This window comes from Canis lupus, chromosome 25 (genome assembly GCF_003254725.2).
Source record: "Canis lupus dingo isolate Sandy chromosome 25, ASM325472v2, whole genome shotgun sequence".
NCBI classification, from domain to species: Eukaryota; Metazoa; Chordata; class Mammalia; order Carnivora; family Canidae; genus Canis; species Canis lupus.
In genome coordinates, this window is record NC_064267.1 from 20,064,268 (window position 1) to 20,078,681 (window position 14,414).

Sequence of the window (14,414 nt, forward strand, 5' to 3'; positions counted from 1 at the left end):
AGCCTTCTCAGTTGTCAGAATCTCCAGCTGCTGTGCAACTAGCAGGTACTGATGTAAACGTTTAATGAAAAAGGCAAAGGACAAAACAAGGGAGCAATTGCTGGCAGTGGAAGAGCAGCAAGAAGGAAAGAGATGTGAACCAAGTTCCAGGGATTCACAAATTTCATCTGGATGCAATTCTGGAGTGGTTGTCTGGAGAAAATACACAGAGAGAGCGCTGGCGGCCTAACCCATGGAAGAAACACAGCAAGTGGGAAAAGAAAGCCAGTGGTTGGTTGTTACTATAAACTCAGTTAAAAAAAAAACAGGAGGGTGTGGAAATGTATCCTAATGTCAGGATAAATAGTTCGGCATGAAGGTCACTAGGAACAACAGTGGACTCACCTCTCACAAACCACCGGCCTGGACTCATTCATGACAGGGCCCAGGGATGAGCATGGCTGGCGAGGTGGTGGGGCAATGGGAATAGCCGAATCCAGAGAGCTGGTCTTGCGATGCAGAGCAAGAGCATCCTGGACCACAGCAGCAGCTGGACCATCCCCATCCGTGGGGCAGGAGCCAACCCTGCCATGGGCACCCCCGAGCGGCAGCTCAGGACCCACTGCTCCCTGCAGAGGCAACTCGCTGCCCCCAAGCTCCACTTCCAGGGTAGGTGAGGCTGGAGGAGATGTTCGGGGCTTGCGTTTAGTGGAGGCGCCAGAAAGCAACTTCAATAAACCCTTTTTTTCTTTCTAGAAAAAAAAAAAAAGTACATTAATTGGAGACCAGAGGTATTGCTGTTATTGTAATCAGTAGGGTGTCACAGTTTCAATTTTGGGTTTAACCTTTTTTTTTTTAATTTTGAAGTATCTCTATAACCCAACATGGGGCTCTCACAACTCTGAGTCAACAATCGCATGTGCTACCCATTGAACCTGTCACGTGCCCCTGGTTTGGTATTTTAAAATTTATTTCTGTGGATATTTGGTTATTTGTGATCTAGCTCCCAATTCCTGTATGCTGTTAATCCAACGTTTTGTCTCTCCTTCTTTTCCCTTTCTGCCTGCATGTTGTTGCTTGTTTTGGACACTCCAATGTTCATCACTATCTTCTATTAAACTAGAATAAGCAGATAAAAAAGAAGTGAAACAAAAAAACTCACCAAGTCATATCTCAGGCTTGGTGAAGGCAAAAACAGACATTTTAGGACAAAATGGAAATTTCTGATTATGGACTTACTGATTTAAACATCACAGCATTTTACTCTCTATCCACAGACTTGATTCTTATCATATATAGGTAGTGATGTCTTGATCAGGGTTAAGGACTAAAACACTTCTCAGTAAGCCAATAATGACAGAAGTCAAACCATTTCTATTGTGCAAGAATATCTTGGATTAGACAGCCAAGACTCCACAAGATTTTAAATAAAGCTTCAGTATAATCGAAAACATTTTTATGTTTCTTTGCTAGCAAATGTAGAAAAACATTTTCTTTCCAGCAATCTTACTCCATAAAAAACCATCTCTTGAATCTTTGTCTCTTTTGACACTTTTGTTCTCTGCTCTGCTAGGAAAACCAGATTAGAGCTAACTTTTCTTCATTTCCAAAACCCATGTCAACGGTCTTTCTGATGACCAAGCATAGTCAACAATAATAATTTTACATCATTTTACTAAGATGTCAACATCATCATAAAGTCCTCTGAGTGGAAGCATTGCTTGAAAATAAAACATTTCATAGAGAAATAATTCTTTAGAAAACTCTATAGGCAAACTGGAATCATTATGGTCTACTAAAAAAGGGAATTAGATTATGAGGGGCCCATACAAAGACAGAACACTGAGGAATTTTTCTTAGAATATGAGTTAGTTTATGCTCAGTAAAAATCCCTTGGGGAAAGGGGTCTGAATCCATAATAACACAGTTCCATTAGAGACAGAATGGCAGAAAAAAGACAAGACAAAAGCAATGTTTAACTAGATGATGAAAAAGCATTCCGGGGAAAAAGCATCCTAGGAAACTGCAGGCTCCATTTACCAAATACTGTTCACAGTTCAAACTAAGCCACAGGTTAGAAACAGAAGACAGGGAAGGATGGTAGGGAGTGCTGAATTCATTTCTGGACCGGTCGACTCAGGCTGCAGATGAGCAGAATCAGTCAATTGATCCCCACCCCTTTTCTCCCCATCCCAGCCTGAGGAAGATTCTTTTGCATTTTTCATCAAGGCCTGGCCGTAACTCCCCTTTTTGGCTTTTGCTTCATTTTCCAAAGGGCTATTAATACATCCCACTGAATGACCCTATACACTTGGGCTACCTGCTTGAATGCTTGTACCTTATCCACCTGGTGCCTCGTGCAGAGTTGCACCTACTGAGCTAAGTGTGGCCAAGACAGAAAGAGGATGAGACAGGTGGGAGGAAGGGGAAAGATTTGGCTAGTCCCAGGGTAAGGGCCTAAGAGAAGGCATTTGCAGTTCCCAAATCCTGTGGAGATGAAGATTTCCCTTTATACAGTAGCCAATGAAGTAGGCTGACCAAACGTTTGCCAAAGCTACTACCATACTTCTTTAGGAGAGCTTGAGGTCTGGAGGGCCGACAAACAAGCTGAGAAAGAATAATGTCTACACTTCGAATGGCCTATCAGCCACAATTTCCAGCTATTCCTTCCATGATGTAAGAAAGCACACGCTAATCCCTGGATCCCGACAGATTCACTGAGATCAAGTGAATTACAATCTCAGCAAGCCACGGCTACAGATGTTTCTTAAAAGCTCAGTTCTGGGCACTCAGAAAAATTCAGTTAACTGAATGGTGCTCAGGAAAGAGCCTCTAAAGTGATTAGGAAGAAAGATGACTTGGTTCATCTAAAATGATTAAGCACATTAAATACAGCTTGCTTTAATGACTTCTAAGGGATTTGTTATCATCATTAGCTGATGCCGACTACCATGGAGCAGAAGGCAGAAGATGAGGTGGTGTGGCAGGGTGTGGGGGTACGAAGTGGGAGTGCTAACACGGAAAACATGCTGCCCTAGCTTCACCAAACTGTGCTTTTAATATCATATTCTGATGTTTTCTACATTAGCAGAACAGTTGCCACTGGAGAGAGATAATTTTGCAAACACAGACACTTAGCATCTAAGGGTACCTTTGTTTTTTTCAAAATCAAAACAGCAGAAATGAGAACTATAGATGAATAAAAACTACACTTCAGCAAAGCAATTTTTAAAATGTAGTGTTAGCATGCATGCAAAACGGACATATCTTTTAACATAAACCTTAACAATTCTCCTCCTATGGGTTTTCTAGGAAATTATTCCTAGATGGAATAATATTTTTATACTCATAATTTTTTCTTTAGAAGGCCTGATGATTTAAAATCACAACTCATATATAAAAAGAACTATTTGGGTCAGAAAATTACTAGATGATGAGAAAGAGTAACTTTTACATACAAAAATCATTTCTGAACATCACCTAAATAACTTTCTATTAGTCATATCATGGAGGATGAGTACAATATAGGAAATCTCAAGTTCTCCTGACCAAACAAAAATAAATTCATTTGAGCAACTTATATAGTGAACTACATTCTACCTCAAGTCTTCTTTATTCCTCTCTTTGTCTTCATATGTACAAAGAAAGTAGCAAGAGATAAACAGTCTTCTGGGCCATTGCCATCAAAAATCTACACATATTCCCAACAATCAGTCACTCTTCCTAGATAAGGGATCTCAAAAGCTTAACTGATGTCTAATAATAATCACTCCTTCAGCAAATATTTACTAAGTGTTGAATATGAACCAACAATGTGCTAGGCTCTGGGAATATAGTAGGTGAACAAGACAAGAAGGAGTTCATATTCTCTAGCAGAGACTAGAGACAGTAAATCAGGCACTCTCTAGAAAAATAAAGCAGGGGAAGGGGAAAATGAATGACCACGCCGTGCTGTCTGAGATGGGGGGGCTCAGGAAAGGCTTTTTTAAAGAAGTGCAGGGAGAGAGAAAGGCCATGTGAAACTCTAGAGATTATTATTCTCATTGCCTACACCTCTCTAAGCTTGCCTAAATCACACTGCTAGTAAGGGGTGGGAGTGGGACTTGAACCTAGCCTTTGCTCTTCTCTTCTGAGAGTTCAGCACAGGGAACATTTCTAGAAGCACATCTACTCGATGGAGTGAAAAGAGCAGGTATGTTTGCCTAAGGACTGTGCATCATAAGGGTCACTGTGTGCACATCCATACCATCCAGACCTGGATCCTAGTTATTGACAGGGGCAGGTATGTGACTCTGATCACTTAATATGGACAACAGTGGCTTCTCCTTGAGAAAATGAAATGGTGAAGCTCACAGATCAACTTATTTTTGACAGTGAACTAAGAACTGGGAGGAAGGAAAATCATGTGGGCAAAGAAAGTGATCAGTAGGGACTCTAGGACAAGTGTTCAAGAATAGAAGAAAATGGGTATTGGGGCACCTGAATGGCTCAGTGGTTGAGCATCTGCCTTTGGCTCATGGCATAATCCCGGGGTCCTGGGATCAAGTCCTACATGGGGCTCCCTGTGGGGTGTCTGCTTCTTCCTCTGCCTATGTCTCTGCCTCTCTCTGTGTCTCTCATGAATAAATAATACAATTTTAAAAAATGGGTATTTATTTTTTAAAGATTTTATTTTGAAGTAATCTCTACACCAACTTACAACCTTGAGATCAAGAGTTGTATGCTCTACTGACTGAACCAACCGGGGACCCCAAAAATGGATATTTAAAAACTAGATGGACCCTTGGCTTAAGAAAACCAAGAATAAGAGCATAGGTCCACAACAAAGGTTGGCTCCTTAAGGGTGAGGGTCACAAGGACTTTGGCGGTGGAACATCTGAGGCACTAAATGTTGACCTTTTGTGGCCTACTTGTAGAAATGTTATCGTTTAGGAACAAATCTAGGATGTGGTAGAGGGCATGAGAACCCACACCTACTTCTGCTGATTGGTATGGGAAATAAATGACAATGTCAGAGAAGACTAACACTGTGAAGGGAGGGGAAGGAAATGGAAGCATGTGAGGGAAAGTGGGGCCTCAGAGATGGTTTCTTCTCTTTTCCTATGTGAGGGTAAATTCTGTTAAATTGACTAAATCATTAGAGATTTGATTAGAGGCCATTAGGACTGAGGGGATTCTAATATCCTACCAGCCACCACTGGCAAATCCAAACCTAGGCCTAAACACCTCAAGGTTAAGAAATCAAACCTAAGGACAACCAATCATAAATAGCCAATGGGGCTTTCCCAAATAAGGCAACTGTGTGCAGACAGCCAATCAAATAACTTCCCTGTTCTGCTCTGAGGTGTCCTTTATGTAATCCTTGCCTCCAGCGCAACTGTTGGTAGAGTGCTCCTAAGCACTTCAGTTTGGTGCTGACTGATTTGTATACATTTTTTACTCAAATGAAGTCTTAGAATTTTTAATATATATCAGCTCACCTTCAAATAAAACTTAGGAAATATAAGAACAGCCAATTATGTAATTGGTGTTGGAAAAAAAGATTTTATTTTCTGGATAAAAGCTTAGCATACCAAAACAACATTTACTGTATTTTTGTATGTGAGGGGGGTAAAAAGTATATACACACCATAGTATTAATGGCTGTCTTTGAAATCTTGGATCATACTTCGGTTTTCTATCTGGATACTTAGATTTTCTTTCACATCTAAATAAATATGTAGATTTTAAATTTTTTATAATAAGAAAACAATAAAATATACACACATATGCACATGGGCCCAAGTATCTCATAAGGACTGGGAAACACATTTGCCTGGAGATTAGCTGGTCAAATAATGAAACCTTTATTATTTTTTTAATAACGAAGCCTTTAAACTGAACATGCAGTTAGAAAAATGTCCAGACAAAGCTGTTAAACTGATAACTGTAGAAGACATGAAGAATAACAATGGCAGAAAGGCTCAGGATTTCAAAGAAGAAATAACTGAGATAATGTTTGGAAACATATTACACAGTTTCAGATGCTTATTTATCAAATCACAGAAGCAGTTACCAGACAAAATTAGCTACAGGGACAAAAACACTTTTTCTTAAAGTCAAGGACAAACACATTTGAGATAAGACTTCCAAATAAAATATTGTTCAAAAGGAATAGCTTAGTTAGGCAAGGAGCTGCAACAGTCCTGTGTGCACATCAAAAAGTTATAGGTCTCTATGGAACACCAGTGGTAGCTCACTGCAGACGATTTATGTATAGAGAAAAGGACAGGGCACTCGACAAGCTATCATTTGGGGGAAACAGTACACACTATCTAAGGAGTTTCAGTAAATGGATGATGCTAATCACAAAATGATGAAAGCAGATAGAGATAACAAGGGGATTGTCAAATCCCTAGCTATCTGCTGGAAGTCTCAACTAAGACTAGGGTCTCTATACACTTAGAATCTCTGATATACTTTTCCCTTGAATTGTTGATAATTTAATCTCAATTTGGATCTAATTTTGATCAACTGGGGAATGGTAGAGACCAGTAGGAGTTGCAAAGTTCATTAGGTGAAGCAGAAATGTTGAAAACTTCGAAAGTAAGCACCCAAAGAGAAGTTGGCTATAGTGAGATTTAAACTCTGAAGTTTAAAAGAACTGATTTTAAAAGTTCAAAGAAAATATATGAATGACCTGGAACTCAAAAGGAAAGATACTTCAAGAAGAATGGGAGGGATCTCCAGAATGAAATTCCAACATTACTACTGCAAATTATCTGAATAGATAAAAATGTAGAGGCATCTAACGGCGCTAATGTGATCCCCCAGAGAGCGGCCTAATGGGCTCAAATTTTTAAAGGACTCAATACAAAAAGATCAAGAGAAGGGACCATAAGAAAGAATGTATTATGGCCCATAATAGCTTAAATTGGAAAAAAAAAGGGGGGGTAGCCTTAAAGTTATGTTTGAAATGAGAAGAACAGGAAAGATACAGACCTGCTGCTTGAGATGGATGGTGGTTCTCAGAAGATAAGAAGAAAGAGAAGGATAATCTTCAGACTAGAAAGACCAAACCCTGATAAGAGGGAAATGGGTGAAGAGATTGGGATTTAGAGATCCAATAATTACTTGCCAGGATGAATTCACCCCAGCATACAGAGAAAATTAACAGCTGAAATGCAACCAAATAATCTTTGATAGATGTGGGTGAACCTGAGATCAGGTCAACTCAACAGGGCAATAAGGGATGTATAATCCTAATTTTCAAAAAGAAGACAACAATGTACTTTGCAGACTGTCTGGAAAATTCTAGAACAATATATTAAATGAAAGGAAATGAGACTCTGAGGAGGAGACTTCTTCAGGAGACACTTGCTAACATGAGTAGCAGCTAAAATGATGGAGGACTGGGGAATAGTTTGGATGGGAGAATATAAAAGACATCTGGATTTTGACAGGCATCTGATAAGTTCTCCCATGATATCCTTATAGACCTGATGGAGGAATGTGAACTAAATGACACTCCAGTCATGTTAGTCATGGAATTATGGATTTTATATTAACCAAGAGAAGTCTCCCTGTGGATCTGGAACATTAAATGAGGTAGGAGATTTAGGAAGGAAAATTTATAATCTGTGACATAAGTACTAGTGACAAAAACTTCAAGAGTATAGCCTTAAAAAAGAAGATAACTTGCAAGTAAGTCAAGGCATCATATAGAAAGGAGAGCAACATTTTCTATGCAGCCCCTCAACATAAGGAAAATGGCATGGGACACTCCGGACCTAAGGCATTAATGGTTGGTTAGGGTGTCCAAACAGAGGCCATTTGTCAAGGACAGGGACTCAACAGGTAACTTGTTAGGCTCTATATTGTTGCTGTAACAAATTACCACAAACTTTGTGGTAAAAATCAGGCTTTAAAACTAAGGTCTCAGCAAGGGCTACATCCCTTACAGAAGCCCTAGGTAAGAATCTGTTTCCTTGCCTTTTCCAGATTCTAGAAGCTGCTTGCATTTCTTGGTTTGTGGCTCCCTCCTTGAATCACTCTGATCTCTGCTTCGGATGTCACATCTCCTCTGGACCCAATCCTCCTGCCTCCCTTTCAGGAAGATCCATGTGATTATATGGGCCCACTCAGATTTATCCCCTCATCTCAAGAGATTGATAAAATCCGTTTTGCCACATAAGGAAACATATTCTCAACTTTCAGGAATTAGGATGTGGACATCTTTGGGGAGCCATTATTCTCTCTGGCACAGCTCCCTTTCAAGTCTGTGATTCAATTAATTCTTTCCTGGGAGGACAGGAGTTTAAGAGCCCCCGTTCTCAATGATGAGGGTCCTGAAATCTTAAATTCTAAACTACAAAACAATTCTTTAAAGATATTGACAAAGTTGAACATGTCAGCTTGAGTACAAGTTTAATGTAGTTAATTATAAACATTGAACAGATACCAATCTTTTTCAAAAACACTAAGGTTAACTGAACAATTAAATATTAACTTTTTAGTAGGCTGTAAAGTTTATTTCCTTATAAACTCCTATTTACAGGCTTACCTAACCACTTAAAATAAGCGACGTACATTACCACCGAACCAAATGGTTAAGAGTTTATGATTACCCTAGAACTTCCCAGAATCGGGCTAGAGTTGTGGAGAAAATACACAAAATACTGAGGAAAACAGGATTTTCCTCAGGTTGCTACTTCCTTTGATTGTAATACAATTATCCAGACTTTGTTATCACTTCGATTTCTGTTCACGATTACTCACCATCAATTTCCCTTGTCTCAAACCACCTGTCTCCAAACCCAAAAACACGTTAGTCTTTCAAACCCACAGCTTTTTATTTATATTTTCTTTGAAATTCAGCCCCAAATGAGAGATTTTTTAAAGATCTATAGATTTAGGGCAGCCCAGGTGGCTCAGCGGTTTAGCGCCGCCTTTAGCCCAGGGTATGATCCTGGAGACCTGGGATCGAGTCCCACATCAGGCTTCCTGCATGGAGCCTGTTTCTCCCTCTACCTGTGTCTCTACCTCTCTCTCTCTCTCTCTCTCTCTGTCTCTCATGAATAAATTAAGAAAATCTTTTAAAAAAAAGATCTACAGATTTAGGAAATCATTTTTCACCCATACTTCAAATCAAGAGGAACACTATCCATGCTGATTATAATTAAATACACTGCAGAAAAAATAAATCCACAAATAACACTTCTGATCAACAATTCCAACCCTTTCATATATTACCTTTTTTTTTTTTTTTTCAGAACTGACTGAATAGGAAGAATTAAGGATGGCACAATGATGAAAAAATGAGTTAACTAAAGAAGTAAGGAAATTCCTTCATGAGACATAAGCTGCAGAAGAAATGGCTAAATCTTATTCACTGTGGTTTCCCTAAACACCCAGTACAAGGCCTGGCAACTAGTGGGTGTTTCAACGCACAAAAATCATGAATCTAGCACCTGGCATGGTGACTCACACATGGTAAGCACTTGAAGGATTGTTGGACAACGAGTCCTTTCATTAGTTAGAAAGGATGGAACACAACATAAGCAGAGGAGAGGGATGTTGGTCTTACTTTATTATCCTTGTCTGGCTTGGTTGCTGAACTGTTCCCACAAGCCAGTGAAGCACTGTCAGGAGAGGTGGGAAGTCCAGGAAGAATAGTCACTGCCCGGCCACTGGGCTCAGTCTCCAGACAGGCAGTGGTGATGCTCGGAGAGGTCAATAAGGCAGCTGAACCACAAGCTAGGGGAGCACTGACTCGACCCATATTGACGGCAGCCACATGGGTGGTAGGGCCTGCCACTGGAACTGGAAGTTGTGGGGAAGCCAAGGGATGATGAGGCAGGCTCACGGACGCAGGGCTCAGGCAGGCAGTGTTCTGTACCTGGATGGGTGTCACTGCTGCCGTAGGGCGTTCTTGGTTATGTGCCGCCACTAGTAGATGACAGGAGAGAAAACAGCAAAGTTCGACTTTCTAATAATAAATGCTACTCACCAAAACATGACTCATTTCACTATATCAGACCATAATGAAAGGTTGCTATTGCATTTTTACAATAAATAATGGATGTTTGGTGGCTTAAAAGCACTTAATCTTAGCTGGGTCCCTAGACATTATTTTCCTTGCAGATCAGCTCTTAGTCTGTTGAGAGCTTAGAAGCTTAGCTATAACTCCATGCTGTTCAGTTAGAGAGAAGGTCTTTCCACATATTTATAGACATAGCCTGTCTTTGATGGTACTCTACAGTGTCAGATTAGTTTGGCCTCCAGGCCTTTTCAAAATGATTCTCTCTTTTCTTAAAAATAAATAAATACATACATAATTTAATTAATTAAAATAAAATAAAATAATACATACATACATTCTTCTCCCTTTTCTTAGTAACCATTTTCCTTCTTTTGGTTTTTCTGATAGAATTTACAAGTTTACCCCACCATTGTTACCCAAGAATCTTGGGTAGGTTTTCAAAACCACTACGGAAAATAGAAAGTTATTTAAGATCCTATTGGGTCTAAAACAGATTTGGGATTAAGCTCATCAGAAATCAGCACCCCAGTTAGTAGAGTACAATGTCGTGGTCACACAGCTGACAGCGGTGAGGTTTGAGCTCCTCCGGTGTTAACTGCAGAAGTCATATTTTCAAGTCTATTGCTATTCTTAGGATTGGCTTAATTCTTTCAGACTTTCAATCTGGAGATCAGGCTTGAATTAATGTGTTGGGCAGGCTTAGCCAAAATAAGCAGATGTGGAGCGCTGCTAACTAGACTGTGCCTACTTCATTTCCTAATGTTCTTCATTACCGTAACATAACATCTGCTTTTCTCAACACCTGTTGGAGAAGAGCTGGTTTAGGCTAGCAGCAGCCCCTTTCCTGGTACTTTCCATTCCAGTCTCCCCCTTACCTGTCCTCACAGCATTGCGGGCCTGGTTGACTGTCATCTGCCCAGTCATGTGCAACAAGACCTTAGCCTGAGGACTTGTCTGGATGTGAGCTGCTGACACCACGGCTGTGGGGACAACACTGGGGCTCCCAGCCATACCATTTCCCTGGAGCTTCTGAGCAGGCCCCCCTGCAGTGGAAGGACTGACCACAGTCACTCCTTTACTTGTCTGACCAGCAGTAGACATAGGGACCTTAGCTTGGGAAGCATTTGTCACGGCCCTGCCAAGACAGAGACAGAGACAGAGAGCCCAATCAAACAGCAAAATGGGGCAGAAAACATTAAATGCAAGAAAAATGACTCGGGGTTTTAAAACAGAACATTTTAAAAGAATTAATGGATTTTTATATGTTGTAAAAAATGTAAAAATCACAAATTCAAAGTAAAGATGGCCCTGAGGGAGAGAAAGGTCTGGAAATATATTGTGAGTCACAGAACATTACACGTCATAATCTGCTCAAGAATAAGTGATTACTGGGTTCAGCTTTCCATATCAAGGCTCAGCACCCGCCACTGCCTTCCAGGTCCTGGATTCTTCTGCTTCAGCTATCAAAGAAGTTGATTTGTTTGCTATTGCTGCTAATAACATTAGCAGTTTTGCTACTTTTTCATAGCTTTGCTCATGTTTTTGGCCCTTTTCTCTGCCTGCTCCCAGCTCAGATCACATGAGTGCCTGTGAACATGTATGTGTGTGCATATACACATATGCACACACTCTTGGAATAGTCTCTTTAGCTTCTCTTTACCTGTCTTAATCTCATGTATGTTTCAAGGCCCAGCAGAAATCTCTTCTTTTAGAGAAGACATTCCTAAGGCTTAGGCTGAAGACCTTTTGTTTCTATTGTTTCACATGAATTTCTTCCTTCTATGGCCCTTGATCACCAAATGTGTTATTTTTAGCATGTAAATTCTTTATTAAATACTCCTGATTCAGTATAAGTTTCTTGAAACAGCTCTAAAGAAGCATTCATAGGTTAAATTAAATTAAAATAGGTTCAATGTAGTTTTGTGTCATGTATTTTTTTTATATCCTAAATTCATTTAAACAACTCTACATAGTAGAGTTGTATAGTATAGCTGTATAGTTACTATATTCTATATAGTATAGTACTGTAACTTTCTACAAAGTAGAATACTTCATTAACTCAAACATCCATATTATTTATTATGATAAATAACAGAAAATTTATTCTAAGTAAGCATATCCCCAGAGACTTTTAATAATTTGTTTTTGAAAGTTATGAAAATGCTTTCCTTCATTAACTTAGTCTTTTGTTGTGGTTTGGTTTGTTTTATTTCCCTCAGTTGTGATGGTGGTTTTTTGTTTGTTTTTTTTCTCACCAGGGAAGGTCTATCTGCCATCTTCTGGATCCTGAATGTAGATTTTAACATACACAGAAAAGAAGGTTTATATTGATTAAAAATCTGCAAGTCAAATTAAAGCTAACATTCTGTCACCATCTGCAACAATAGTGATCTTCATTTGATTAGGCAGCTGGCCAACCTATAAATCAAGGCCAACAGCTGACAAACATGTCAGTTCATTAAGCCATTTATTTAAAATCAGGGTGTTTGAGGAATGATTTAACACAGCTAAACCTGGACCATTTATTAAAAGCACAGTGGTTAAAATCTGAGGCTCCCTCAATGCCATTATAGGTCTTTTCATTCAGTTTCCAAGGCTACTTTCTTCAGTGACTAGAAGGTGAGCTATCTTTAAATAAATTTTGAGAAAAAAAAATTAAAAAAAGGAATGAAAATTTTGTATAATTAAAGCTCTTACTTCCTATTATCCTATAACGGAGTTTTTTTTTTTTTTTTTTTTTTAACCTCAGGGATGTTTTGGGTGAGACAATTCCTTTTGGTAGGAGGCTATTATGTGTACTATAGGACATTTAGCAGCATCCTTGGCTTCTATGCAACACATGCCAATAGCAACATCCTCCCACATCCTCCATAGTAACAATCAAAACTGTGTTCAGACACTGCCAAATTCCCTTGAGGAGCAAAATCACCCTTAACTGAGAAGGATAAAGGATCGATGTCATATTTAAGGAATTTTATTTCTGACTTTATTAGAGAAATTAATTGGGAGACAAATCATAAGAGACTCTTAATCATAGGAAACAAACTGAGGGTTGCTGGAGGGGAGGTGGAGGAGGAGATGGGGGTAACTGGGTGATGGGCATTAAGGAGGGCATGTGATATAATGAGCACTGAGTGTTATATAAGAAGACTTATAAATCACTGAACTGTACCTGGGACTCCAGGATCACATCCTGAGCCAAAGGCAGACACTCAACCGTGAAGCCACTCAGGCGTCCTGACTGAATTTAAATTTTAAACAATTAATTAAATTTTAAAAAAGAAACTCAGAATTTTGAGGTCATCAACAAGCTATTGTAATGAATATAGAACTAGACACCTAGGTTAATCACTTCTTCACTGTACCATCTCAGATGAGTTATTTAATATCTCTGTGCCTTAATTTTCTCATCTATTAAGTGGGAATAGTAACAGCAACTACATCAACAAGTTGCTTAAGGACTCCGAGTTAATATGTGTAACATGCATTTCAAAATCTGCCTGCCTGGCATATAGGAAGTGTTACACAAACATGTAATAATATAGCTTTTGTTGATGCTAAACATGTTATTTTTTATTTTTGAGCAGAAAAATATTGAAAGTGGTATAGTTGGATCTTCTCACATATAACTTGAAGCAAATAATTTAAAACCTAGTACATTTATTGGTTGAAACCTATAATTTCACATATACTCATGTGAAAAGTAAGCTAAGAATTTGAGAATTAGAAGGGATTTCAGCAAGTAGAGATATGAATTTTTTAAATGTTAGCTATGTAACAGACAATTATAGTGTGAGAAGGAATCTTGGATAGGCTGAAAACCATGGGAAAGAACAAAGCTTCTCTGTTTAGAACTTAGTAAACCATTTATTCAAGACCATACCTTGTGACTGGTGCCACATAATTGCCAGGGAAAACCCCTATCTTGCTGGTATGCATCGATGTCCCTTTGAACCAGCCGTCCTGGCAACGCTCAAACACTAAAAACATCTCCCCTTTCCTCAGCTCCAGCTCATCCTCTTTCCGGGGAGTGTATGGATATATAGCAACATACCTAAAATAAAAAAGAATATTTGATTTCAGGCTGAGTAGCAGACAAGCCCCTGAATGCTCAAAAACTCTTCCTTGGTACAAAGTCTTGAATATTCCATACAAGTGTAAAGAGAAAATGTAATGGTTTAACCCGTGAGTAGCATTGGTGATTTGCCATTGAGAGAGTTTTTGCAGCCTACAATTGACAGAGGCCTTCCTGATTAAGAAGTGCCAACCTGGTCCCCCTCAGTGTGAAGGTGACTATCCGACCAAATGGTATTCGTGGGGTGTGAAAGAATTACCCAGCTTCCCAAAGTGTCTAGCTTGCTGCTGGGGATTAGGGACCTACTGGGAAACCTGAGCTCTTCAAATGGCACTTGTT

The 14,414-nt window shown here is 39.3% G+C and overlaps 1 protein-coding gene across 4 annotated transcripts in view; it reads right to left on the bottom strand.

The window, feature by feature from the left end:
* The window catches only part of SH3RF1 (SH3 domain containing ring finger 1), a 182,375-nt gene that overhangs the window by 11,845 nt on the left and 156,116 nt on the right, over positions 1-14,414 (bottom strand). For all 4 annotated transcript variants that reach the window (XM_025462834.3, XM_025462833.3, XM_035716224.2 and 1 more), the window contains 4 exons: positions 13,884-14,054; positions 10,876-11,135; positions 9,545-9,906; positions 385-731 (listed from right to left, as the gene is read on the bottom strand). In XM_025462834.3, coding sequence (XP_025318619.1) covers positions 385-731; positions 9,545-9,906; positions 10,876-11,135; positions 13,884-14,054 — 1,140 coding nt within the window. The remainder of the gene's footprint in view (positions 1-384; positions 732-9,544; positions 9,907-10,875; positions 11,136-13,883; positions 14,055-14,414) is intronic.